This window comes from Boleophthalmus pectinirostris, unplaced genomic scaffold (assembly GCF_026225935.1).
Source record: "Boleophthalmus pectinirostris isolate CB_2022bp ecotype Guang Dong unplaced genomic scaffold, ASM2622593v1 HiC_scaffold_21, whole genome shotgun sequence".
NCBI lineage: Eukaryota > Metazoa > Chordata > Actinopteri > Gobiiformes > Gobiidae > Boleophthalmus > Boleophthalmus pectinirostris.
This window is the reverse complement of record NW_026571175.1, coordinates 5894198-5921305: the sequence shown is the minus strand read 5'-3', so window position 1 is coordinate 5921305 and position 27108 is coordinate 5894198. Positions and strand designations below refer to the sequence as shown.

Sequence of the window (27108 nt, the reverse complement as noted above, 5' to 3'; positions counted from 1 at the left end):
ATTAATTTATTTATTACATTTATTTTGAAGTTACGAAATACAGAATATGCATTTACTGTAAGTACATAGGAATTTACTAATTTGCCCATTTTGGTAAATGTATGAAATTCTTCTTTAAATAGTTGTGATTTTTTTGTTTTTTTTGTTTTTTGTTATTCTAAACCAGTGTTTGCCAAACTCTTTTTCTGGGGACCCATATTTTTAAATTCACAAACCTCCGTGACCCCAGTCAATAGACATTATTCGTAAATCACAAAGTAACGGTCCATTTGACCATTTTTGAACATTTGTTGTTGACCAAGTGATCGTCGTGTCTCTGAACAATTAGTATTACTAGTTTTAAACAATGAAAAACTGTCACTGAAGCAGCAATAAAAGGATCCATAAGTCGCCTGTTTTGACATTAAATGTAGTCCATTTCTTTTTCTTTTCAACATTCAATTGAACCAGCAATATTGGAACAAAGTTGACAAGAAAATAATTACAAAAATATTAGAAATTATAAAAAACATTTCAATGTTTCTAATGAGATAGGCGGGCCTGTGTGCGTTTTTGTAGCATTGTTCATGTTTGTAGCGTTGTTCCAGTCCCGGCTGGAGAAGGAGAGCGCAGCAGCAAATCACATATCAGGCAACCCAAAAAAAAATCTCTTGTGACCCACCTGAGGGTTGCGACCCAGTCTTTGGGAAACTGCTCTAAACTATTAGATTTTTCAAGAAGTAAAAGACTATTTTCTTTTTCTTTTTAATTAGTCTTGTATGCACATATTAATACAAATGAAGGTAATTCCATAACTGTTACCTAACAACCATAGTGTTAATATGGGACAAACTAAATTATACTATAGAATTAGTCTAATGAAATTAATGACAGTATCTTTATTTTATTAAATTAAGGTTTGCCAGAAAAATTTACTTCCTTATACAAATATTGTCCCTACATTTTAGATAGATTTTTCAGTGTCATTTTAGAACTCACCGCTGCTTCCTGTATTTCTGTACTTTTCTTCTTAACTTGTTTTCCCCACAAACCACCCCTTAACTCACATAAAACTACGATAAATATTCACACACTTAAAATGTCCATTTGCTGTCATGTAGGAACCCCTCTGCGTGAGGAGACGTGTGGCTGGAGCGTTGCAGGTTGCAGACGGATCATATTTGTTTGTGTGGATGGACAGTTTACGTGTGAGCTGCTCTGTGTGTGGGGTAACGCTGAGACCTACGGAGGGCCGGTTATTTTTGGGTTAGTGACAGCGTGTCAATGGCCGCAGATGCATCGGAAAGGAAGGCTCTGAGGTACAAGCAAACTCTGGTTAGTCCTCTTTATTCTGCTCCTTCACTTCTGCACTATGTTAGTTTATTAAGTGGCAAATATTTCTCGCTCTGCTCCTCCTTTAGTTACGTGAAGCCAGGCGGTTGTGTTGGGGAACAGTGAAATGCATGCTGCTAATTTTGTCTTCTCTTTTGGACTGTCTTTACGCATGCTGTCGACATGATAAAGACCTATTAGAGGATGTTAAACAACGGGGTCATGACAGGTGCTTGACTGGGTGCACCCCCTTCACCCTGCGCTCGCCGTGCACGCCGCTCTCGTGCGCGCTCTTCCCGTGCACACTCCTAAGTGCGTTTCCGTCGGCCACCTGTTTCCTCCGCTTTCTTCTGCGCATTTCTTTAGCTGTTCTGTCTTAGCGCGTCCCTGTTGACTTGTTTCTGGTTGGAGGTCAGGTTGTTTGGAAGTGTCAAAGTGTGGAGACATTGTTGGTAGATCTTAAATGTCATGTGTTCCTTCTTGTGTGTGTGTCAGACGCTTTCAAATGTTTGGGGAATAACTGTTTATTGATGCAATGTATAACCTCCAGCGAAGATGTTTTACCTGCATGGGTGAAATACTGAAGCAGGAACCAGAATTTCTGAGGCAGCTTTGGGAAGTCTGCTAATTCTTGTGTCCATATAAATGTTTTTGCTTTGCTTAAAATGCTCCGCAGTATGGCATTCAAATGATCCATACTGCATTTATTCAAATACGGCTGACCTGAAACGTGACCTTAGCACTGTTATTTGCTTGTCGCCATGGAAACCTGTAATGTTGTAACTGTGGAAAAGTCCAGGAAATGCAATAATACTATGAAAACAAGTAGGTGATGTGTACTCCACCAGAAAAATTACATAGTGAGTAAGCGATACAGGTGTGTCTTTATAAATGAAAAGAGAGGGTTTATTCAGAGCCTTTAACACCTGTCATCAAGTTATCGAATTAATGATGACATTTTAAGCGTGTTTCAAATAGTTATAAATTTGATTTTGAGCTGAATGACAAATGATTGCTGAAGCCTGTCAGGTGAAATGTAAAATGCTTTCAGGCTGAATTGAAAACTGTGTCAGAATTACAACTTTTGATATTATTAATTTAGACTGAGGGCACAGACAACATTGGTTTGTGTAATTTCATGATTGTGACATGAATTTGTGACTTTTTAGGAAGGAGGCAACACACTGTATACTTCTGTAACATGCCATGTACTGTGTGTTGTATTACATTTCATCTTTCTCTTTTTTTAGTTCCTCCTTTCAATATTTGGTCTCTCATGGTGGGATTTTTTGGATTGGACAGTACCAAAAAAAAAAAAAAAGATCTGCAATTATTTTGGTTTTGTAGTTTTGTTGTCAGAAATTCTCAAGGAAGGAATCTTCTAAGAAATCAAGGTATCTGCGTCTCCCTAAGAACAGAATTCCCCAAAGCACACTTGGGCTCAGACCCCCACTGACTGTAGCCAGGTTGGTGCTACCTAGTGCTTCCGCTCAATTTCATTTCTCTCCAGCGACTAGGTCAGGAATCGGAAAACACTAGACGGTTCGCAAAAACCCTGGAAGTGCAAGTCCGGGCACCAGCCAATCAGCGAGGAGCCATATATTCTGTGTTGTCAATGATTCCCGAGATCTGGGATTTAAAGCCAGAACAAAGAGAATGTTTGGTGAATTTTATTATGGGAAAGACGTTATTGTCCTTCTTCCTACGGGATTTGGGAAAAGCTTAATATACCAGTTAGCCCCGTTAGCGGCGCATTACATACTTCACGACCAAAAAGCAGCTATTGGTTAAATAAAAAAAGTACCCACCTACCGTCGAGCAAACAAATCCTAATGCTGCGAGGTCAGACGGTTTCTATGAAGTGAAATCAGGCTACACTGACCGCTGCCCATCTCAAAACAAAACTAGATGCACTATATGCCTTTTGCACTTTTACACTATTTACCATTTATTATTTACTTATTACGCACTGGATAGTGAGAAACCTAATCCCGATTCTTTGTATAATCTTTATAAAAAGGATTGCCAGTAAACTTTGTACTTGAACTTGAACCTGAAATAACTTGACCACGAAGTTACCAACATTATGATTTGATTGAGTCCGCCTACTTTGCTTATATTGAACCACTGTAAGTCATTCAACAAGCGTCTGTAATGTTGTATGCCATGCGGCCCCCTCCCGCAGCATTACCCTGCCTTATTATTGAAGTCATGTTGGGTTAAAGGTGGGCTCTAAAGACGTGTGTGAGCAGTGGCTGGATCTCGTGGTGTTGATGTCCTGGTATGCACGGGCTGGTTATAACTGCAGCCTATAGGATTCAGCAGTTACATTTAATCCCACCTCACATATGTGTTTTTGGCCCATGTTGTGCCATTTAATACCTATGTTTTGATTCTTGGTCAGGTTGTATTTAATGTAAGGGGCAAGGACTTAACAAAACATTATTGGACCATACATACATACAAGATTAACATCTCATCTTTAATCTAGCGTCCATTTTGTTGATATAGTGTGTGCGTGTGTGTGTATGTGTAAAGAAAAATCAACTATGACTCAATCAGATATGATTATATATTTACCAGACATGAACATACAAAAGAAACGAGCAGGAAAATGATCCAAGTTTGCAATGCATTTATTTCTTTACAATTAAATATTTTACGCTCAATATAGAAGTAAAAGATCTGTAAAACATGACAAATATACGGTAACGTTAAAGAATTGCTTGACTTAGAAATTACATTCTGACTTCGAAATTACATTTGCGTTAGTTTGACACAGAATTATAGGATTTAAAACTAAAATTAGCTCAGATAAAAGTTTAAAAATGACTAAATATTTGTAGGATTTGTGTCAAAGTTCTAAAACCAAATCAAACTGTGTCCAAATGAACCCCAGAGTCCATGTGAGATGGTATAGAGTGATTTGAATAGCTGAGTGCAGCCGTAGAGTAAGAGAGAGGTGTGGGATAGTGTAATAAGAAATACTTGATCTCACTGGGTCTAATTTTAGCGTCGAGTTGTATTTCAGCGCAAACAGACAGAGGTGGGAGGAAGGCACAAGGTAACTGGGGATACAAGAGATCCATGTGAAGGGAATGACACAGATTAAAATGTATTTAAATTGTGATTTTATTTTTAATGGCTGTTGTCTTTGTGGGACCAAAAAACTAAAACACAACAGATAAATGAAAAATGAATGTTGAAATATAAAAATAAATACATAAATAATAGTATAAAATATGAATAAAACATAAAAGTGCGACTCAATCATGTATGTTCATAATAAATTCATCTTTAATTTATTTATAAATTAAGATAAACATTTATTTGTTACACAATGGGGAAATGACAGTGTTGCAACACAAAGGTCAAGAACAGCAGGGGAATAAGAACATGCAATCAAAATCAAGATCAAGATCATTTATATTATTATGATTTACAATAGACAAAACCTAACACACTAACACTGCGTGATCAGAGTAAAGCTATATAGAAGTCAAAACTTTGCATGATAAGTGGCTCTGACTGTGTTTATGTACAGTGCAGCATATGGACAAGAATAAATAGCAGTTAAAGTGCATATGGCATTCTCTGATTTCGACTTCATTTGGTAGGATAATACCTGATGTAAATATAAATAATAGTTTACACCAATCACGAAGCAGTTTGTGATGAAAAAGTTGAAAAAAAACTTGGACTTGGGTGGGAGACCGCTGGGAAAATCAGGTGCCACAGTGGAGCCCCAGTCGTAAAAAACTGTCGTTGTGTCCTTAGGCAAGGCACTTCACCCACATTGCCTAGTATGGAAGTGGCGTGTGTGTGAGTGAGTGTTGGTGTTGGTCTGAGGGGCCAATGGCACAGACTGGCAGCCTCGCTTCCATCAGTATGCCCCAGGGCAGCTGTGGCAGACTGACAATAATAACTTACCACCACCGGGTCTGGAGTGAATGAATAATGCTCTGTAAAGCGTCTTTGAGTGTCCAAAAAAGCGCTATATAAAACTGATGCATTATTATCATTAAAAATGTGTCGAAAATTACAGGAAGTAGAGAGCTCACATCACACAAGGGAGAATTCTATCCAAATGCAAGATTGGCAAGATTTAAACAAAAGAAACATTTTTTTCTGATCCTTTAAACATTAATTCAACAAAATAATTATGATTTTATTTGTCTGATGATGATTTCTTTTTACTGTGCACAGAGGAATTTAGCTACGTAGCAGCAAATAAGAAGTAACATTTTAAACTTAAAAATGGTCAAATTAAGAAAATGAGTGAAATCTTAAATTATCTTAACTGTGTTTAAGTAAAATACGTTGTCTAACCTAGTCAGGCTGGCACCACCTAGTGCCTCCGCTTAATTTCATTTCTCTCCAGCAACTAGGACAGGAATTGGAATACACTAGACGGTTCGCAAAAACCCCGGAAGTGCGAGTTCGGGCACCAGCCAATCAGCGAAGAACCAGACATTCTGTGTTGGCAACGATTCCCGAGATCGAGGATTTAAAGCAGAACAAAGAGAATGTTTGTTGAATTTCATCAAGGGGAAAGACGTTATTGCCCTTCTTCCATCGGCATTTGGGAAACGCTTAATATACCAGTTAGCCCTGTTAGCGGCGCATTACATACGTTACAACCAAATAGCAGCGATTGGTTAAATGATAAAAAGTACCCGCCTACCATCAAGCGAGCGAAATCTAAGGGTGCGAGGTCAGATGGTTTGTACGAAGTGAAACAAGTAAAACTGGCTGATGAATTAGGCTAAGTCTAACCTGTCATAGGCACAGAATTGAATAAAGAATGAAGTGGGTTTGGATTAAAAATACCTTCGTACATGTCATTTTCACCATACAGCCCGATAGAAAAACTGATTACGAGTACAACTTAGAGCAGCTTAAATTAATCATATATTTAGTCTATTCTTTTAGCTTAAACGTAAATAAATATTAGATTTTTGATTCTAGGCATTGATAAAATAGTGTGTCTTGTTATAGGTGCATAGCTGACCTCTTGTTGGTCTAGGCCAGCTCCACAGTTAGCGGCACAATGCTTCTTGTCCTCAACTGACTTTGGATTTCAAACTTCTCACTATGTATTAATCGTCTTTATTTAGTGAACACACACAATACTACACTAGCTGCTGTTTGTTTGTGTTGTGGTTAATTATAGTGGAGTGTAGAGAGTTCATTGGCAGGGTTGCCAGATTTTTACACAGCAATAAGCGTGCAACCCTTTTAAAAGAGCCCAAAATAAGCAGCCAGCTGAATGAGCACGAATGACATATGCATATTTTAAATACCATATTGAACATACCTTTCTGTTAGCTTTAAAAAATGTTATGATAGCAATGATACATATATTTTTTATGATGTGAAATCTTCTCTCAAGAGCAAGCCCAAAAAATGCAACCTGCAATTATCCGATCAAATCAAAGCAGCAGCAGAAGAAGTGTCCATGGCATTTGGTGGCTTGTGTCTGTAGCACATGTCTAAACGTGTCCCTGGAAAGAGCACATCTGCAGCTGCTCAGGGACCACTGTCCTCACTAAACTGTGTCAGGATTTCACCAACTCCTCCACACTCGCACGGCTCTCTCTGCTGTAGTCACACTGCATGTACTAGTACAGTACTTTAAAGTGTGTATACGTACAGGTTTTCATGATTCACTATTAGATGCATCAAGAATCTCGGACTTCTGATCATTGCGCAATACATACTGGGAAGGATTTTCTGAAAAAGTGAGCATCAAACCGCCACATGTGTTTTCCCAGTGGGATGCATCTATTGCCAAAGCCAGTCTTTTCAAGTCTTTTGAACCATATCACTTTTGTTTCTGGTTCTGATATTGTCATATTTTAGTTTTGGGATTCGGACATCATAATTGTGTGGTTGTTGGATCCTAACACCGGAAAACGGCTCAAGAAATTTGTTTGCGAACTCCATAAATGCAAAAGGGAATCAGATCTGTGTGAGTGCAAACCTCTGTTCAAACTGTTTCTTTTCCCTACTGAATTGAAAAATAGTGAAAGGTGAAGGCGATGGGCAGTATTGATACACAGGAAGGACCAAAAAGGAAACCTTTGGCTGCCTAAGAATTCATCCCGAGTTTGCGGTGAAGTTTTGTATGTGGAGCGCCATCAAAGCGGGATTCTGTTTGTTAAGAGGTACAGAAGACAAACAGACTGAGCTGGCACTTTCTTGTTCTTGTGGTTTTACAGTAACATCACATCTTGGTCTCTTTGCAGTGGAAGGTGTTTCTTGGTGAAAAGCTGGTGCCTTTTGCTTTGGCGTTGACTTTTTAAATTCGTAACCAAGGTTGAGTGAGGGACCGGGGTTTTGTTTTGATGGCGCTCCACCTACAAAATGTTCGCTGCAAACTCGAGATGATTTAGGCAGTGAAAGGTTTCCTTTTTGGTCCTTCCTGTGTATCAATCCTGCCCATCTCCTTCGCCTTTCACTATTTTTCAATTCCGTTGGGAAGGGAAACAGTTTGAACAGAGGTTTGCAGTCACACAGATCTGATTTCCGTTTTCCGGTGTTAGGACATCCAACAACCACACAATTACTAGAAAAGACTAGAAAAGACTGGCTTTGTCAATAGACGCATCCCACTGGGAAAATAAACATGGCGGTTTGATGCTCACTTTTTCGGAAAATCCTTCCCAGTATGCATTGTGCAATGACCAGAAGTCTGAGATTCTTGATGCATCTATTCCTACTTAATTTAGTGTCAAAAAGCCTGTTATAAATTTTTACATCAACTAAGAAGCAGTTTGTGAAGAAAAGTTGAAAAATGTGTTGAAAATGACAGGAAATACAGAGTTATATCAATGACATCACACTGGGAGAATTCTATCCAAAAATTAAGCACAGTTTACTCACACAACACAAAATTTTCAAATGCACACATGACGCACATGATTTCAACAAAAGTAATGTTTTCTTTTTTATTTTATTTGTCAAATAACTGTGTAATTCTGTGTATACTGGAGTAGCTTTTGCCCAGTGTACAATATGGTTGCTAGGTAACAGTTATGCAATTGCGTAACGTGATGTCAGGATTATCCAACCAGGAAGTAAAATCTGACACCTTAAAAATGTCCAAACTGGGCAATTCTTTTTTCTTTAGTAAATTCTTAAATATAATGATCTTCACAGTGTTTTAGTGAAATGTGTAGGCCATCCTTTCACTTTAAGATAAGATAAGAAAGTGTAAGAAATGTTTTGGTTAAAGAGCTTTTAACTCCCCTCGAGCGGGGGGGGCTACTGTCCATTCAGACCTGAACCTCTCATCACCAGAACACTTTCTTCCCCTCTGCCTTTAGTCTCATGGACACTTCAGAACACCTGTCATTTTACATAACTCTCTTCTACTATAATTATTCTCCTTGCGCTGATAGCTCGCTCTGTTGTTCTGCCCATACTGTATATTTTGTTTTTATATTCAGTCAGAGTCAATTTTTATTTAACACCTTATTTTTATGCCTTTTATTTTAATATATTTACTATTAGTATTCATTTGTACCATACCATAGAAGAAGGTTTTGACATTGACAATGGCATTAAAACTTTTTGTCTGCTTCTGATCATTTTGTTAGTCAGTTAAATGATTTTGTTGGATGCATTTTAAACTCTCCTTCAGTCTGAACAGTTGTTTGTCTGGGCCCCACAAAGCAATAAACTGAATCGGACGTATTCAATTTCCGCTAAGACTATGGCGGCGCAGGTGATCCTTACTAATGATTTCATTTTGTACCATATCTTGAGTAAAATTACTTTCTTTGCCTTTATTTAATCTTCAATCTGTCCCCTTCAAACATTAGATTTTTGCCTTTATGTTTATAATAATAAGGAAATAAAAATAGGCTATATAATTCATTTTTACCAGTTTAATTTGTCAGTTTTATGGGGACCACCCTGTTTTTATTTAGTAATTTTAGCAATTCAACAATGCGCCAGTGAGCAAACGATTACTTGGAACTTCTGAACGTTTTCCTTTTTTACCTTCACCTCTTTTGTATTTTTTGTAATGATTCCCTTTTGTCTAGAGCGGCCTTTCCAGTTATTGCATCTATTGAGGTCTTGGACAGAGGCAGAATTAATGTCTTCCGCAGCTGCTGGTCCGGTGGAGTGAGTCCTGAGGTGATAAATCTGGAGCCGAGTCCACGTTTCCGTTTCATTTGAGCTGTTTGGGTCGACACGTGGTGCAGTCTATTTTTACACAGACACTTGTGTGCCAGCAGCAGAGTACTACAACTGCCCTCTGCACTACACAGAGAATACCTGTCCTTCCACACAATCAATGAGTGTGCATAGGACTGTTGCATAACCGGGAAACTGAAAATACTTGTTTACCCACCAAAACAAATACTACTGTTATTGTCTCTTCTGTTGATGATATAGTGACAAACTGATAACCCTAAGTAGCTCATGTGCTCACTTCCTGGACCAGATGGAGTTTGCATAGTCTAGCTCTGTTTGATTTTAAAGCATGATAATATAGCACTATATATACACTGTATTCTTAAATTTTTTTCTTCCATTAGTTGCAAAAATATACATTTTATATCTTTGCTCATTAGTAAAGGTGGGAGATCAGATCAGTTTTTCAGCTACAACAGACTTCAGTCATACAAACATAGCAGATATGCAGAGTTAAAATTTTAAATACGCATTAAGACAGTAATGAGTAAAAAAATATTGGTAACACTTTATTTAGGGTACACTTCTTAACATCTCACTACCTGCTAATTAACATAGTTGTAGATGGTTAATTTGTAATGAATTGAATAATATAAATTTATTCTGCTATTAGACATTTACAAACACTTTCATATTAATATACTCCTTATTACTGCTTATTAATTTGATACTAAACCATTTTTGTCCATGAATTATGATTCTAATAAGCTTTTGATAATAAGGACTACTTGTACAAGAAATGTAGTTTTACTTATTTACACTTAATAAATTGAACTTACTTAATTCATGGTGAGCTGGACTATTAACACCTAATAGAGAGTGTTTTATGACATAAGAGTAAGCCAAATTTATTAAGTTCAAATAAGTAAAAAAAAATACATTTCTTGTGTTACTAGTTCTTAACAACACACTTATTACCAAAAGCTTATTAGAATCATAATTCATGGACAAAAATGGCGTAGTGTTATACTAATAAGCAGTAATAAATAAGGAGTGTATTAATATGAAAGTGTTTGTAAATGTCTAACTAATAGCAGAATAAGCTTATGGGGAATTAAACATTAAATAAATATCTATTTTTCTTTTATAAAGAAGAATTTTATGGAGCTAAATTATTCCCTGATGGTGGGAAAGATGGACTGGCGTGGGTAGTGTTGTGTTTTAGTTTTGTTTTTCCTTGAGTGAAGCAGAAAAGAGGAAGCCACTGTCTGTGTGAATGCACATGTACGTTAGCAGAATACTGAATAAATACTAATTAATGATGAATTAACTGTCTACAACTATACTAATTAACAGGTAGATGTTAATAAGTGTACCCGAAAATAAAATGTTACCAAAATATTATATAACTATGTCTTATTTGACACCTGTCTCTTACAATTTTTTTTAATCACCATTTATTTTACCAGTATATATTTTTTCTCTTTGTTATAATAGTGTGATGTGTGAACAAATATGTCCAAGTAATTTTCCTTGTGGATCAATAAAGTTTAACATGAACAGGGCAGTGGAATGAACAGAAAGAGATCAGACATCTATTTCATTCATTCATACACACTGAGCAGTGGAGGGCAGCCTTACACAGGCACCGCAACTCTTTAAATTTGCTTTCATAAACTATATCTTAAAGTGCCTATGACAGGTTTACCAATTTGGTAATTTTTTAGGTTTAAAATGTTACTTCCTAGTTGGAAATCATCACATTCCGCTATTCAATTCCACAGCTGTTACCTAGCAACCATACAGTACAGTGAGCAAAACCTCCTAAGTAAAGTAAAAATTAAAAATATAAGAAAACACCTTTATTTTGTTGAAATAATGATAAAAGTATTTAAAAAATGCATTTCTTGTGTGTCAATTACTTCCTGTAATTTGTAACATATTTTTTCAACTTTTCTTCGCAAATTGCTTTTCTGTTGTTGTAAAACTGTAATTTATATTTACAACAGGTATTATTCTAGCAAATTAAGTGCATGTTGAGAATCATCAGAACCATACCCATTTAAAGTTATTAAATAGTTTATCACTTGAGTAATGTTATAACTGGTGAATGTTTTTTGAATCTTCTTCTTTCTTTTCCTCCCACAGCTCTATGGGGAGTACCAGGAGCACCAGGGAGGTTCAGGGCGACGCGAAGCCACCCGACTGCTGACAGAGCGGCAGATCAAGAAACATGGCGGCCGGGGTCTGGCGCGTAAACACACCATGGGCCGTAGGAGTATCGGGCAGAATGGGTTCCAGAGCCGCTACAGCCGCTACAGGAGCCGCAGGCAGTCCAACATGGAGGGCCCCGCAGCAGAGGAGCAGCCCGATCCAGAGTTGCCCTCCTCCGTGAAGAAACAACGCGCTTTCTCCAAATGTCCAGGTGAGTCAGGCTGGAGACGAGATGCACCAGGTTCACATTCTTTACAACTTCACCTTTGTACCACATAAACTTTATTTTAGGAGCATTAGAACTTACTAGATAGATACTAGATAGATAGACAGATAAATAGATGGATAGATGGATAGGTAAATGCTTTACTGATCCCAAAGGAAGTTCATTTTTTAGCAGCAACAATGAAACAAACATACTGATCATGCTAAGGACGACAGATGAGTGCTGATGATATTTTGACTTAGCACAAATTTAAAAACAGCATTTGTTTCCTTAGAACTACATAACACATTTGGATCAGTATAAATAAAATGAATAAACGTTATGAGACTGTCTGGAAAAGTAAAGTAGTCTTATTGCATTATATTACATCAATTGAACCGAACCCATATTTGGGCCCATATTTCATATTTTCAGTATTCACGCTGATATCAGACCAGTATCAGACCGGTGCATCCCTACACAAATGTATTAAATGTTTAATGACATTTTTCCCAGAGGTCAATGCAGTGAAATATTTATTTGTTTTACTGTGGATCATATTATTATATTTATTATATCATATCATATCATATTATATTACATTACATTATAGTATATTATCTTTATTTATTCAGGTTTATTGTGAAGTCTGTCTCATACCAACATGTGTATTAGGGTTATAATGGTTTAGAGTAGTTAAAATGTACTATATACTGTATGTCATGGTAGTATATTGTCTGATTCTGCAGAAAGTCTCTGTGCCAATAAAACCGGGACAGAGTAAAGCCCTTTACTTTAAGGTTATTTATTTACAATTTTATTTTTGTAACTTTTTTTTAAACCAGGTAAATAATTGAAAACCAATTTAATTTATGATAACCTGGCAATGCTGACTTATTGAATGGCAAAGAAATATGAAATGAGTGTGTCTGCTCTCCAACAATGACTTCATTCTCAACATATGTATACTGAAACCTAAACTGAAACTTGTCACAACACTGACCGTGTAGTTAAGAGTAAATTCAAACATCTTTAGGGCTTATTCGGTGAATCTGGTGGAGACAGTGAGCACACACATAGAGGCTATATTATTCCCCTCTGTGAGTTGCAGTGTTTGGTTTTGTCAGACTGCGTTTGTCGGGTGCAGCGCTTCCTGGTGACGCGGCTCGGAGAGGACTGGATCTTCCTGGTTCTCCTGGGAATCACCATGGCCCTGGTGAGCTGGAGCATGGACTACGCCAGCGCCAAGAGTCTGCAAGGTACAATTCTATAATAATAGCATTTTATTCACATAGAAACTGGGAATAACATCTCTATGAATGTTGTTGCCTGTTACTGTGTGACACATCCGGTAATATTCATTCAGTGGCCCTTTTGCTCTTGGATTTTAGAAAACATCATGGAATTCTCTTGACTGATTGATACTTTACAGTGACATCATGCAGGGAGGGTTCTACGTGTAGGCCTATCTTTTGGCAGAATGTTTAACTCTTACCATCCATTGTGACAGAATGTGCACATTAATAAACACACAAAAAGATCTCAAACTCAAGAAAAAATATAAAATGGACTTAAACAATATATTTTCAGGAGGCTGTGATCAATACGAGCGTTTGTGATCCTGTTTAGGTGTTTAGGTGATTGTGTAAGCTCTTAGATGATTTTCAACAAAAAGGTGAGAGTGACTAACTGAAAAACTGCTGTTTAAGTGCACAGATCAGCTCACAGGTCTTTCTAGCCAGATTGTGTAAAAATAAAGCTCAGATTGAAGTCTAACTTGAGGAAGAGAGCTTCTAACAGAGTAGAACTTTCAATTAGTTTCATCAGCTCTAAAGTATCAATATTGTATAATTTTTACTTGTTGAGAAAAGCCCACTTTTAACTTGCACCCTTGTTTTGATTAGATAGTGGGTCGGGTCACTAATATAAATGGTCAGTTCAGCATTTTCAGACTTTCCTTTTGTTTATTCAGTTGGCACAGTAATATTGATACTTCAACACTGAGAATCTGAAAACAACTATTATGGTACATGTACTCAAAAAACATTAATTACACAAATTTCTTAACTTTCTGATTATCTGTCTATTGTCTTTTTATTGATTCTTACATTTCCCTGTCTGTCTGGTCTCCTCTCTGTCCCTCAGCCTATAAATGGATCTATGGAGAGCTCAAAGGAAACATCCTTCTGCAGTATGTGGCCTGGGTCTCGTATCCTCTCCTCTTCATCCTGTTCTCCTCTCTCTTCTGTCACCTCGTCTCTCCTCAAGCCATCGGTGTGTAGTTCATGAAGCTTTGACCAAGTTTATCTCAGTCTATAAATGATACCATATTCTCTTGCATCTTATATTTATTTTTCTCTTCTTAGGGTCCGGTATTCCAGAGCTGAAGACCATCCTCAGAGGAGTTGTGCTTAAAGAGTATCTGACACTAAAGGCTTTTGTGGCTAAAGTTATCGGCCTGACCATGGCTCTGGGCAGTGGGATGCCTGTGGGGAAAGAGGTGAGTCGCCTTAAAACATATTCAGTTTGCGATAAAAGATAGATAGATTAGATAAAGATGCAACTTTTCTTTTTGAGAGTGCTTATATCCATGGAGATGTTCTGCAGTGTGTGATGAAACGTTTATGCTTTTTTGTAATTCATTCTGCTCAAAGCTATAAAGACAAGCAGGTGGCAGACCCTCAACCAGATAACTAATATAGTGCTCCTTTAGTGCACATGTACATTGTGTTTTTCTTTTCTTCAGGGCCCATTCGTGCACATCGCCAGCATTTGTGCAGCCGTACTAAGTCGCTTCATGTCGTTCTTCTCAGGAGTTTACCAGGTAATTTTAGGTTGATAGAAGTCACCAACTTATTTTGTTACAGTCGCATAGATTCAGGTAATGAAACAAGTATGTGAAACAAAAATAGCACCAACTTGCACCTTGCAAGTATATAACTATAGTGTGATGCATAATGTCCAAACACTAGCATCCTTCTCTTCTGTGGGTCAGTAGAACCCGTACTGTTACACAGACATCCTGACTGTGGGCTGTGCTGTGGGAGTGGGCTGCTGCTTTGGGACGCCCCTCGGAGGTATAAACACTCTTGATTGAGTGGTCTGGATGGAATGTAAATGTAAAAGTTGTTTATCTTCTCCAGGGGTGCTTTTCAGTATTGAGGTGACATCCACGTACTTTGCTGTCAGAAACTACTGGAGAGGATACTTCGCTGCTACTTTCAGTGCATTCATCTTTAGAGTCTTATCAGTCTTCAATAAGGATGCAGGTAAATATGGCATTAAACTGATCTGTCTCTATGAAGACAATCAAGTGACACCACCAGGTTAGAGGTTATAGGTCAGATCTGTGGAGAGGCATTCATAGATGACATGTTTCACAGATAAGTTTGTAGCAATATAAACAGTTATAACTGAATAAGTGCAAGGTATATAAGTTAAGACTGAGACAAAGCCATAATCTCCATGGAGCCAAGCAGGTTGTGGATCCCCTTCCAGAAAAGTTGCATAGTGAACCTTAAACACAACCATGTTTACAGCCCTGATTTGAAAGGTATTTAATGCATTTACAGAGGCTCTTCACTAGATGGTGCCCTTACCACAACAAACATGCCTGCCTTTTTACCTGCTCTTGAAAGTATTTCTTTTATTTTAAGTTATTTATAATCTATCGTTTTCTTACAGTGACCATTACTGCTCTGTTCAGGACAAAGTTTCGGATGGATTTCCCTTTCGACCTCCAGGAGCTGCCTGCGTTTGCCATAATTGGGTAAAAAGTTCAATCTCTCCTTTCACATCTACATTCAGACATTTTAAAATAATGACTTGGTCTTCTTTAAAAAGCCTGGTTTTATGCAAATGTAGCATTTCAAATCTGGAAAATCCAATTTGTTACTTGAGAGTGCACCCTGAGGGAGACTTGAGCTGACCTAATACTGGGCTAATTTATAATATGAGTCATGGTTTCGTGGGGTTCATTTCAAAACATTCCCCACTGAAAGCATTAATCAGCTGCTTCTGCTGTTTTGTGCTTTTTGAAGTTAACTCTTTCCTTACCTTTCTGAAATATTAAAACCTTTTATTTCTATGTAGGATCTTTTGTGGATTCCTGGGGGCTTTCTTTGTGTATCTAAACAGACAAGTTGTGCTGTTCATGAGACGACAAAATGTAATGACACGCTTCCTGACCAAACAGTAAGTCTCTGAGATACACCTGCTCTACTGTATGAAAACACAGCTAATGCCACAACATTCTATGATATGACCTTGAATGACCCCCTCAAAAATCTTACAATTTCACAAGGCTAAAGGACACACATATATATATTTATATTTTTTGCAATATTAAAGCAAAAGGTACACTGCAGTTGTCTGTATTCAGATTGTAGTATGTGAGGATGCCCGTGTTTCAGATGGAGGCAGTATCCAATATCCAGTATTCCTGTAATCTGTATTCCCTTTAGGACAGGGCAATTAATCATATTTTAATCAAGCTTTTATCATGTGGACATCGCAGTTATTGGCTTGATGTTTTTTAATCAACATGTCTAAAGCCCATTCTGTAAAAGCCGTACGTAAAAGCCTGTTCTTTGGAGATTTTTGATAGATTTTTGGAGAATAATCTAATTGAAAAACAAGACTGATCAATATGAGAGTATGTACTGTGACATTTTTTGCCATAATGCCCTTCCCTAATTCCACTATGCCTGATATGATGTTTTCATAATAAACGCCCCAGTGGAATATCCGCTATTGTTGAAGCTAATCCTTTTTATTGGCAAACGGCGATTACATTTATCCAACTACACCATAAAATCGGTCGTCAGTTAACAATAGTTTTTCTCTTGCCCCGATCTTACGCTACATTATGATGGCATTTGAATGACGTACATAACGACATATTGTAACTGTGTTTACTGTAGGACTGTAGTACCGTATTTTTCGGACTATAAGTCGCTCCAGAGTATAAGTCGCACCAGCCAAAAAATGTGCAATGAAGAAGAATAAAACATATATAAGTCACACCGGACTATAAGTCGCACTTTTTGGGGGAAATTTATTTTATAAAATCAGGGACCAGGAACCGACATTTTACCTTGAAAGGCAAGTTATAGTAATAACAATGGAATAAAGAACAACAGGCTGAATAGGCGTTAATATGTTAACGTAACATATTAACAATTATTCAGATAACTAGAGCATAAACAACAGAACATAATTCTACCAGACTCTCGATTAGGGATGGGCATGATTAATCGATTAATCAATAATTGATCATTAAGAATTTCATTGATTACGTTCATTTTAATCGACAAACCGAATGTAGGTTGCTGTGCGTAGCGTGACCAAACAGGGGTCCGTACATGTAGCTCTCTGCACTCAGAAGGAGCGAGCAAACACAAACAGTCGGTCAGTCTGCAATGCAAATGCGTATTTAACGATGACTTGTACAAGAAATTCCACGCTTTCCGTTGCGTTCGGGACAAGTGTGAGTCCATGTGCACAGTGTACAAAGCAGCACATATGTTTCGGTGTCCAGTGGGAAAAAGTTTTGCCAGGTGAGAGTCGCGCAATGTCAATGACGAGTCCCCACCTCCCTCCCCCCGTACGGTGTCCTGGTTTTGACAAATGCAAATACGGTCACACTAACCTGTATTCCACTGAGTCGTGTCTTTTAATCCAACAGAAGTTGACCGCATCAGCGACACAAGAGCTGTAGTTTTATCTTCGCTTAGTTTCTGCAAATTAGCGATGCGGTTTTAAGTTTCGTTTTTGTGAGAGTTGCGCAAAACTGCGTTAAACACATTATAATCTCAAACGGATTGATGTGGCTCTAGAGTCGTTACGGTTTATATGTCGTAAAGTTGAATTTATGTATGCAGATTAGTAGTGCAGATAGCAATAATAATGATGATCATTTTAATATAAACACGTTAATGATTAATCGATAATCGATCGTTAATTCTTCCGACGATCGATTAAGAAAATTTCATCTAATGCCCATCCCTACTCTCGATCTCACTCCAAATCACTAAATCCATTGAATTCTTCATCATTGGTGTCACTGAGCTACTCCGAGCAACTTCAGTTGACACAGGAGTCCACGCTTTGTCATCCAGTGACTTCCAGGACACCTGCCCGGTTGCCGTGAAGCTGTGTTCTCCATTCCCGCTTTCTACTAGTCCCTCACAAGTGTCTCTCTCACTCCAAACTTTCTTTCTGTTGCTCGATTACTGTTTTCAGCTGCATATTTCACTACTTACACAGAAAACACAAGCCTAGATACACAAGGTACACAAGCCTAGAGCGCCCTCTCATGGCTGTCAGTGTGAACATTTTAATATGTAAGTCGCACTGGAGTATAAGTTGCAGGAAACACCCAAACCATGAAAAAAAGTGCGACTTATAGTCCGAAAAATACGTTACTTAAGTCATTTAGATTTTAAGGATTTACTGTATATGGGGCAATGGCAACAACTGCAATGTATGCTTTTTAGTAGAAAGTTGTAAGTTTAAAGGTGCACTATGTAACTTTTTGGTGGGGTTAAGTCACCTGCTTATTTCTGTGGAGATGTCGTTGCTCTGCCTGGAACGTTCCACAGTATGACATTAAACAGCTCTACCTTACATTTATTCAAGTACAGATGGTTTTATAACTCAAAAATACCCAGAAAAACAGGCATTCTGACTGTGAGCGAGGTTGCCTCTCCACAGATCTGACTTGTAACTTGGTCTGGTTTGGTCTCTGTGAAGATAGAAAGGTTTAATACCATACTGTACATACATCTCCGTGGAGAAAAATATTTGAGGGACCATCCAATAAGATCTCCATGGAGAAAAACAATGTTACAAAACAACACCCTCCACCAAAAAAATTACACAATGTGCCTTTAATCAGTATTTTTTCATATAAATACACAGTTTCAGTACTTGTACACACTGTAATAGTTGTTTTTCATGAACACCTGTGTAGTTATTGTTCTGCGAGTGTGGTTTTGGTCCAATCATAGAGTATTATACAGAAATTGTATCATAACCAAAAGCACAAATAGCGAGTGTATTTTTGTATTCTTGTTTCTGTCAGTCGTCTGCTGTTCCCGGCCGTGGTCACTCTGGTCATCGCCTCCCTGACTTTCCCTCCCGGTTTTGGGCAGTTCATGGCAGGAGAGGTAAGAGCTCCCCCCCGTCCTTAAATCTTAAACCCCCTGAACACAATGTGTCTCAGCGAGTCTGTCAGTCTCTGCGTGTTATAATCAACAGCCGGCAGAAAGTGCTCTCCAGCAGATCAGAACAGCAGTCACAAATTTACATGTTTAAAATCTCAGCATGGAGGATCTGAAAAACCTGCACCTGACTGGAAACAGGAACAAAGGCAGGGTGTCCTTATCTCTCCTCTGGGCCAGCGAATCAGCATATCATAGAGTGTTATCGGAGGACACAGAGCCAGAGCCATAGCTGGACTCTGCAAAAGCATCTAGTGTCAGCTGCTCTTGTTATGCTGTTGTAGTTGAGAATGTATAATTAAAATCAGCAAAATCAGGGCCAATAGTGATCGCTGACTGTTACTGGGAATTACAGTACTATTTTCTGACTGTTAAAAAATTAAAAAAAGAAAAGAACCCAACACATGGAAGAAGTAAGACTAAGGGGTTTGATTGAAGTCTTTATTTTATTTTATTTTTTTCTATGTATCAAATAAAAAGCACAGCACAGTTGCACAACATAACTTTTCAGGTTGGGAGTCCACTTCCATGGAGATGCTATTGCTTTGCCTGTAATGTTCCACAATATGGTATTAAAGTTATACAAGGTGCATATATTTAGTTATTGATGTTTCTCAAAAATACTTTTAAAACATGCGTTCTTACTGTGAGTGAGGTCCCCTGTAAATTGGCCTGGTTGCATCTCTTGCTTATTTCTATGGAGATTGAAAAATTCCATCCTTTTCTAATTCCATGCTTCCATACTTTTATTGTGTAAGTATGGAAATAAGCAGGTCTTGATGTCAAAATAAGTGCACTGCGTGCTGTCTTGAAAGCATTCTATTGCCTGATACTCAGAATGAGCTTGTTAGCATGCTAGTTGTTGTTAGCTTTACTGTGATGGCAAAATTCCACGCTGATATCTGAAAGTTGTGAAAAGCTCTCATAAACTCACTGCAGTGGATAATTAGAATGCTCTGAATGCATAAGGGAAGTGAAGAATTAGTTTGGAGCGTTGCAAACCTTTGAAATGCACAAGTGCTTTTTCACATTTTTAAGACAGTAAAAATCAGGCACAGTGCCTTTCTTAAAAAAAAAATAATAATATTTGAAAGGAAGTATATTGAGCTTATCCTTTTTTCAACTCTGATATAATTCACTGAACAAGACAATACCATTATGATTCAGAAATAGAAGTGAGACTATGTGGTGGCAGAGGCAGTGATTCACTGGTTACTTCACCCACCTAGCCTTATCTACACCAAGGAAGACGAGTGAATGAATAATGCAATGTAAGTGCTTTGAGTTCATCTTGAAAGGTGCTGGATAAATCCAAGGCTTCAATTTAACAATATAATTATGAAAATGAGTTAAATAAGTTCACAAGGTAGAAATATATGCCTGCTCACATAAAGGTTGGTGCTTCATTCCCCACTGAGGACTGTTGTTTTTTGTGTCCTTGAGCATGAGGAGTGAATGAATAATACAACTCTTTGTGAACAATTTCTTTTGTAACATTTACATTCTTATGGACATGTGACTCACTTATATGTTTGCCTTGAGTAACCTTCAGAAGGTCGGTTACATGATGTTTCTTCCCTGAGCTTGAGTGTGTCCCCAGGCTCACACAGAGGAGCTGTGTCTCCCGTTAGTACCCTGCTGGGAACATTTAACTAAAACTTGCATTAGACATATGTAAGACCCTTTTTTTATAATGTATTGCATTCTAGGTGCACATATTTCTAGTTTTTCCTCTCGTATGTTGTCACAATTTTACTCAAACCCAAATAGCATGTTATGAGTCAGTGATTTCCTTGACATTTCATTACTAGAAATTGGCAGTTCATAAAAACAGCTGGTAACAAAATAATTAGACTCTCAAGGTCAAGGTCTCTTTACAAAGGACTGAAAAACATAAACAAGTACAACCGGTAACATGGGGGAGGACGGGTTAACTGGAGGCACTGCTCTGTCTGAAACTGTCACTCAAGTTAGACTTTAATCTGGGCTTTGTTTTAACTGACTTTGTGTGAACTACAACAGGTGAGACGATTTGTGCTCTTAACACATCCATCTCAAATAACATAAAAGTCACAACCTAGCTAGAATTAGCCAACTGTGCTTCAGTTACTCTCACCATTTTTGCTGAAAATCAAACACATAAACAAAAGCATGGATGTGCATATTGATCACAGGCCACTGAAAATGTGTTGTTTAAATCTGAGTCGTATTTGCTAATGTGTGCATTGTGTCACCACCAAGCCCCGGGGCCTAAACATGGCCGCCCATTCAAGTCAATATCCTGAGCTCAATGTGGCTCAATCTCCACAAAATCCAACCTTGACAGCTGTAGGTGCCCGGTCAGCCGAACACAAGCAGTTTGTGATTACACTGCACTCTATTGGAAAAATTCTTTCTGGGCAAGAGCGATTTTGTCGCTGTAGTACCAATGAGTGGCCATGAATCCAACTTGAGACAGCTTTAAGATAGCAATACCTCATCCAGTTATTTTAATAGAACCATGGTCACTACAGTAACTGTTGAATGTTCCTCTATAGACATATACTGTATAGGATAATATAATACCGCATGAAGTCATTGAAAAGTATCATTATAGACTTTTGCATGTTTTACCCTTTAAACTCTCCCAGGTCACTGATCAGAGCTGTAAACATGACGTGTTTTATCTAAAATAGCTCCTGTGAACTCAGGGATTCATCACATTTAGCATAATGAGACTGTAACACCTCACACTGTCTGTGCCCTCAGTGCTTCTGTTCACATTTCAAACAAAGCAGCCAATTTAACAAGCATGATTTGAGCTAGTATATAATTATAATCTATTCAGACTAGTTCTGACTATTACGTGCCAGTTTCAAAGATGTTTTGACACTTAATTTTGGTGACAAAAGAAGTTTTTTTCCTAATCATTTTGCAAGACAATTGGTAATAATTCTAAAATGTCATCATTCACTCACCATACTGAACAGTGGTAATACTTTTCTTATGACAATGGTGTGGCTGCCAATCCACATGGACAGGTCGTCTTCAAATCACCACCACAAATCATTAACACATCACATCTACATTTAGGCAAAGTTGTGTCCTTGCTCAAATAACTACACGTTGGGTCGATAGGTGAATTTTGAGCTATTGCTAAATAACCCTGTATTTGCTGTTGAATTTAAAGAGAGAATATTATGCAACATCAACTTTTTGGAGCTTTCTATCATGTTATAATGTTGGTCCCTCATCATAAACATGCCTGAAGTGGTGTAATACTGTATGTCATCCATGCATGTCTAGTGATCTCTCCTGGACACGATGCAATATACTATATAATTCTATCCAAGATTGAAACTTATTAAACACTTCCAGTGCTTTATAGCCTATATTGTATAGACATAAACTACTTGCCTAAATAGATATAAAATATTTTAGAACTCTAGATTATATTATGAATAATATATTTATCCAAATATCTTTTGAAACAGAAGCACATTGTTTACAGTGAAAGGGTCTGTGGGCTTTTGAGGAACAGCTCTCCTGGTGTCCTGCGGCTCTGAGCGCTGACAGAGGCGGAGAGGGGATTTAATGCTGTGCGGGCTCTGAACCAGACATGAACCCACTACTTCAAAAAGGAACAGGAAAGCCTATTACTCAGCCCATCTCCTCTGAGGCCTCTCTGCTACTGATACCACTCCACTCAGAGCCGACCCGGTCTCCAACACTGATACCAGTATGTGACATGCACACCAACACGGCCTTCAATCTACTGCACTGGACATGTGCCAAATACATATGCACACTGTTTATGAGAACACCCTCTGCTAACAGAAGGAATGCACTGAGAAATGAGAGAGGTCATATGAACTTTTTAACCTCTTTGAATAGATACAATCTCTTTTTTTGTCTAAACTAATTGCACAGCTCTATTTCTTTACTTCAAGGTCATATTCACACATGTTATTACTCTCCCTGGACTGACCCCAGTGGCACTAGATTTTGTTCTGTTTACTTTTGGATACAACAACAGACTTCAAGCGGACAGAGCCCCATGAATACGCACATGCTCACTGGTGCTGCACGTGGTGACCTGAGGCGAAATAATATTAAGGTTGAACGAGCTGTTGAAGGCAGAAAAAGCTTTTTGAGTGACACACAGACAAACCCAGGCTCACCTGCACAGACAGACCCATACTCACCTTGTGCAGACAGACCCATACTCACCTTGTGCAGACAGACCCAGGCTGACCTGTGCAGACAGACCCAGGAGGACATGTGTCTCACTGAAAATGATCCAAACTGCCAGACGAATCTACAGATCTGGTTTTCAGCTCTAGTACTGTCATCCCAGACTGTGCAGGTCGGCTCAAGGTCGGCTGCATTCACACCACACTCACCCCGCTCCAGAGTGGGAGAGGAGCTGCTCTGAGACCTCATGTTTGAAGCGCTCTCAGAGCTTTTAATGTGAATCAGAATGTGACTGAATGTGCCCAAGTGCACCTCTCTCTGAGTGAATGCTCTTTTACCTCAAACTGACTAGTAGCAGTGTGAAAACAACCTAAATTTCCGTCTTTTGTATTGTTGGTTTGAGGCTAAACACGTTTCAAATAGAGCTGCTAAACTGGGCAGTGAGGGGGAAAGAGGGGCAGGGTCTGGACATATGAGGAACAGTGTGATTGGTCTAACAGGTATCCACACTTCAAACTCCACCCCTGTAGTCTGGTGTTTGTAATTAGAAACACCTCAGAGCAGTCCTGTGTGATGAAAAATTGATCTCTGAAATGATGGAAAGATCCAAACAGTATATTTTTTTGTAAAAAAAAAAAAAAAAAAAGGCAGAATAAAGTGACATTTCAATCAAATCTCTTGGTAACTCACTTCATACCTTCTCTTTTCTGCTGTCATCGATAACGTCTTATAATCCTATAAAAAAAGACACCAGACACTGTGCTCTACCTGCTCGATAAGTGTCTTTCTCATCTTGACAAAGGCAGTTGTGCTGTGAGGATAACCTTTTTTGACTTCTCCAGTGCATTTAACACCATCCAACCTCTGCTGCTCAAAAACAAACTAATGGTAGTGGAGTCTTCTTTGATTAGCTAGATTACAGACTAGAGCCCGACCGATATATCGGTTGGCCGATATTATGGGCACCTGGAGGCATATCGGCTATCGGCCGATATGCTTGCTGATAGGGGCCGATATTTCACGTGGGCATGTGCTACATTGTAAAAAATCTTAGACTCTCTACATTCTGTTCATTTAATCCAATTTACAGACAGATAAATGTCCTAATATGTGGCTCCGCATCAGTATTTATCTACGGAGTCATTTGTGTGTGTCCGTACTGTCCCTGAACACACCACAGAGTCGCATCATTCACGTGCGTTTGTTTACACCCGCAGCGGTACGCAACACTGAGATTATATTCTTTTTACAGACAATCGGTTTGAGTCTGGATTAAAAGGACATTTATTAGTGCAGACTTGTGATGTGAGGAGGAGCCTGTGTGAGCGGTGAGTGTTGGAAATATGTCGACTCTGAAGCTAGTTTTGGTCATTTGTATGGGTTAGCTGCTGTAGCTCTCGCACATAAACAGGCTGTTTTCTATTGGCATATGGTAAAGTGACTATATTGGCCGTATATTTGTTACTGGACCTGCATTGATATGTAAATGAGCTGTGAATAGACGTGTGAATTATGACATTTGCGCATATAATTAATTACCACGGCGCGCACGTATTAGTTATAGTTATAGTTATGGGTCGGTCGCGAACGAAATGACTCTTAGAGCCGACTCTTTTAAGCGAACGACGGGGGCCTGATCCTTACTGGGAGTCGTGTTTTCTGTTTCTCTCACTTTTTTTCTCTTCACGCCGCGTGCAGACTCGTGGTAGTTTGACAGCAGCAGCGGCTGAAAACGAAACTATGAGAAATTTGCGTGTACATAGGATAAAAAAAAGGAGCATATTTGGCTGTAGTTTAGCATAAAATAAATAAGTCCCGGTTTAGTCCTTTTTCAGTCCTGGTTTAGACCTGGTTCAGTCCTGATTCAGTCCTGCTTTAGACGTGCTTTAGACCTGCTTGCAACAAAACAATCTGAAGAGCCGCTTGGGAGCCAAAAGAACCAGCAGCTTTTAGTGAGCCGAGCCAAAAGAGCCGGTTCTCTAAAAAGAACTGGAATACCCATCACGAGTGTCTAGAATGTGATGCAAAAATGCCATTAAACCAACCTACTGTCTGTAAATATGATGTAAAGAGGCAGAATAACAATAAATGTTGCCTAAATAAACCCAATTTAAAATCCACCAGAGCCAAACCTAAGTTTTTTAAACAATTCAACATTTACAGTGAATTTTTACATCACTAAATATATCGGCGATTATATCGGCAGCTCCAACTCCCATTATATCAGTTTCATATCGGCCACAGCAAAATCCATATCGGTCGGGCTCTATTACAGACTACCTCCCGGGAAGACCTCAGTAGGTCCAACTGGGGATAGCATCTCTCTGACACTGTTGTCTGCAACACCGGAACTCCACAGGGGATGGTTCTGTCACCACTTCTGCTTATACTGTACACGTCGGACTTTAGATACAACTCAGACAGTGTCACATGCAGAAGTATTCTGATGACACATCTTGTGGGGTGTATCAAGAACGGTGATGAAGGGGAGCACAGGCAGCTCATTGAGGACTTTGTGGTGTGGTCCAGGGCTAACCACCTTCAACTGAACAAAAGACCAAAGAGATGATGGTGGACTTTAGGAGGAGCAGGCCACAGCTGTAGCCTGTGATCACTGAGGAGGAAAACAAACTAATGGAGTTTCCAAAGAGTTAAGTATTTGGGCTTACATCTCGACCACAGACTGGACTGGTCGGAGAATACAGACCTGCTCTACAGAAAGGGACAAAGCAGGCTGTACTTTCTCAGGATTGAAGTCCTTTGACAGCTTCCAGAAGCTCCTGCTGATATTCTCCAACACAGTTATCTCCAATGTTCTCTTCAACGCTGTGGTTTGCTGGGGAGGAAGCCTCAAGAAGAAGGACGCTGTGTAGTTGGATAAGCTGGTGAGGAAGGCAGGATCTGTAGTTGGTGCAGAGCTTGACTCACTCACATCTGTGCTGAGAAGAGGGCCCTACACAAGCTCCTGTCCATCCTGGATAACCCCCAACACCCCCTGCACAGCACCAACAACGCACAGGAAAGCACCTTTGAGTACAGGGACTCTGGAAGTTGTTTGTACCACACACCATACAGTTATTCAATGCTTCTCTATAATTTGATAAATTGATGTTTTGTATTGTATTATCTATTTCAGTGTTTCCCAAACTTTTTTTTCTGGAGACTCGCAACCCAAGTCAATAGACATTATTTGTAAATTCCAAAATAAAGGTGGATTTGAGCATTATAGAATATTAATGAGGATATTTTATTGTTGACTCAGTGATCGTGTCTCTGAACAATTAGTATTACTCCAGTTTTAAACAATGAAAAACATTGAAGCAGCAATAAAAGGATCCATAAGTCGCCTATTTGGACATTAAATGTAGTCCATTTCTTTTTCTTTTCAACGTTCAATTGAACTAGCAATATTGGAACAAAACAGTCAATAAATCATTACAAAGAGATTAGAAATTATACAAAACATGTCAACATTATTAGTGAGATAGTTGGGCCTGTCTGTGTTTTTGTAGCACGTTCCAGTCCAGGGTGCAGGAGGAGAGAGCAACATGCATGTAAATGTGCATGCATGTATATCAGGCAACCCAAAAAAAATCTGAAGGGTCTATCATGAAGGGATTAGTTGATCAACCAACTAAAGCCTTAGGGACTAGAAACAGAAACAATCAAAAACTTCAAAAGGTCAGTATTATTTGATAAGTGTAATTTTATTCTGCATATTTGGAATTGAATCAAGTGTATTGGTCTTCTCTGAATCACCTAAATATGTTCTGTGTCTGCTCCAGGTCTGATCTGTTTATTTCACTCTGTTCCTTCACTTGTGTATCACGTCTCTCC

The 27108-nt window shown here is 38.6% G+C and overlaps 1 protein-coding gene across 1 annotated transcript in view; it reads left to right on the top strand.

Annotated features, from left to right (window-relative positions):
* Positions 1–1078: 1078 nt before the first annotated feature.
* Positions 1079–27108, top strand: part of LOC110162170 (chloride channel protein 1-like) — a 72608-nt gene continuing 46578 nt past the window's right edge. Inside the window, exons 1-12 of the mRNA XM_055157598.1 lie at positions 1079–1142; positions 1220–1314; positions 11605–11881; positions 13003–13134; positions 14021–14149; positions 14242–14375; positions 14622–14699; positions 14874–14952; positions 15019–15144; positions 15560–15644; positions 15968–16069; positions 18960–19044. Coding sequence (XP_055013573.1) covers positions 1079–1142; positions 1220–1314; positions 11605–11881; positions 13003–13134; positions 14021–14149; positions 14242–14375; positions 14622–14699; positions 14874–14952; positions 15019–15144; positions 15560–15644; positions 15968–16069; positions 18960–19044 — 1386 coding nt within the window. The remainder of the gene's footprint in view (positions 1143–1219; positions 1315–11604; positions 11882–13002; positions 13135–14020; positions 14150–14241; positions 14376–14621; positions 14700–14873; positions 14953–15018; positions 15145–15559; positions 15645–15967; positions 16070–18959; positions 19045–27108) is intronic.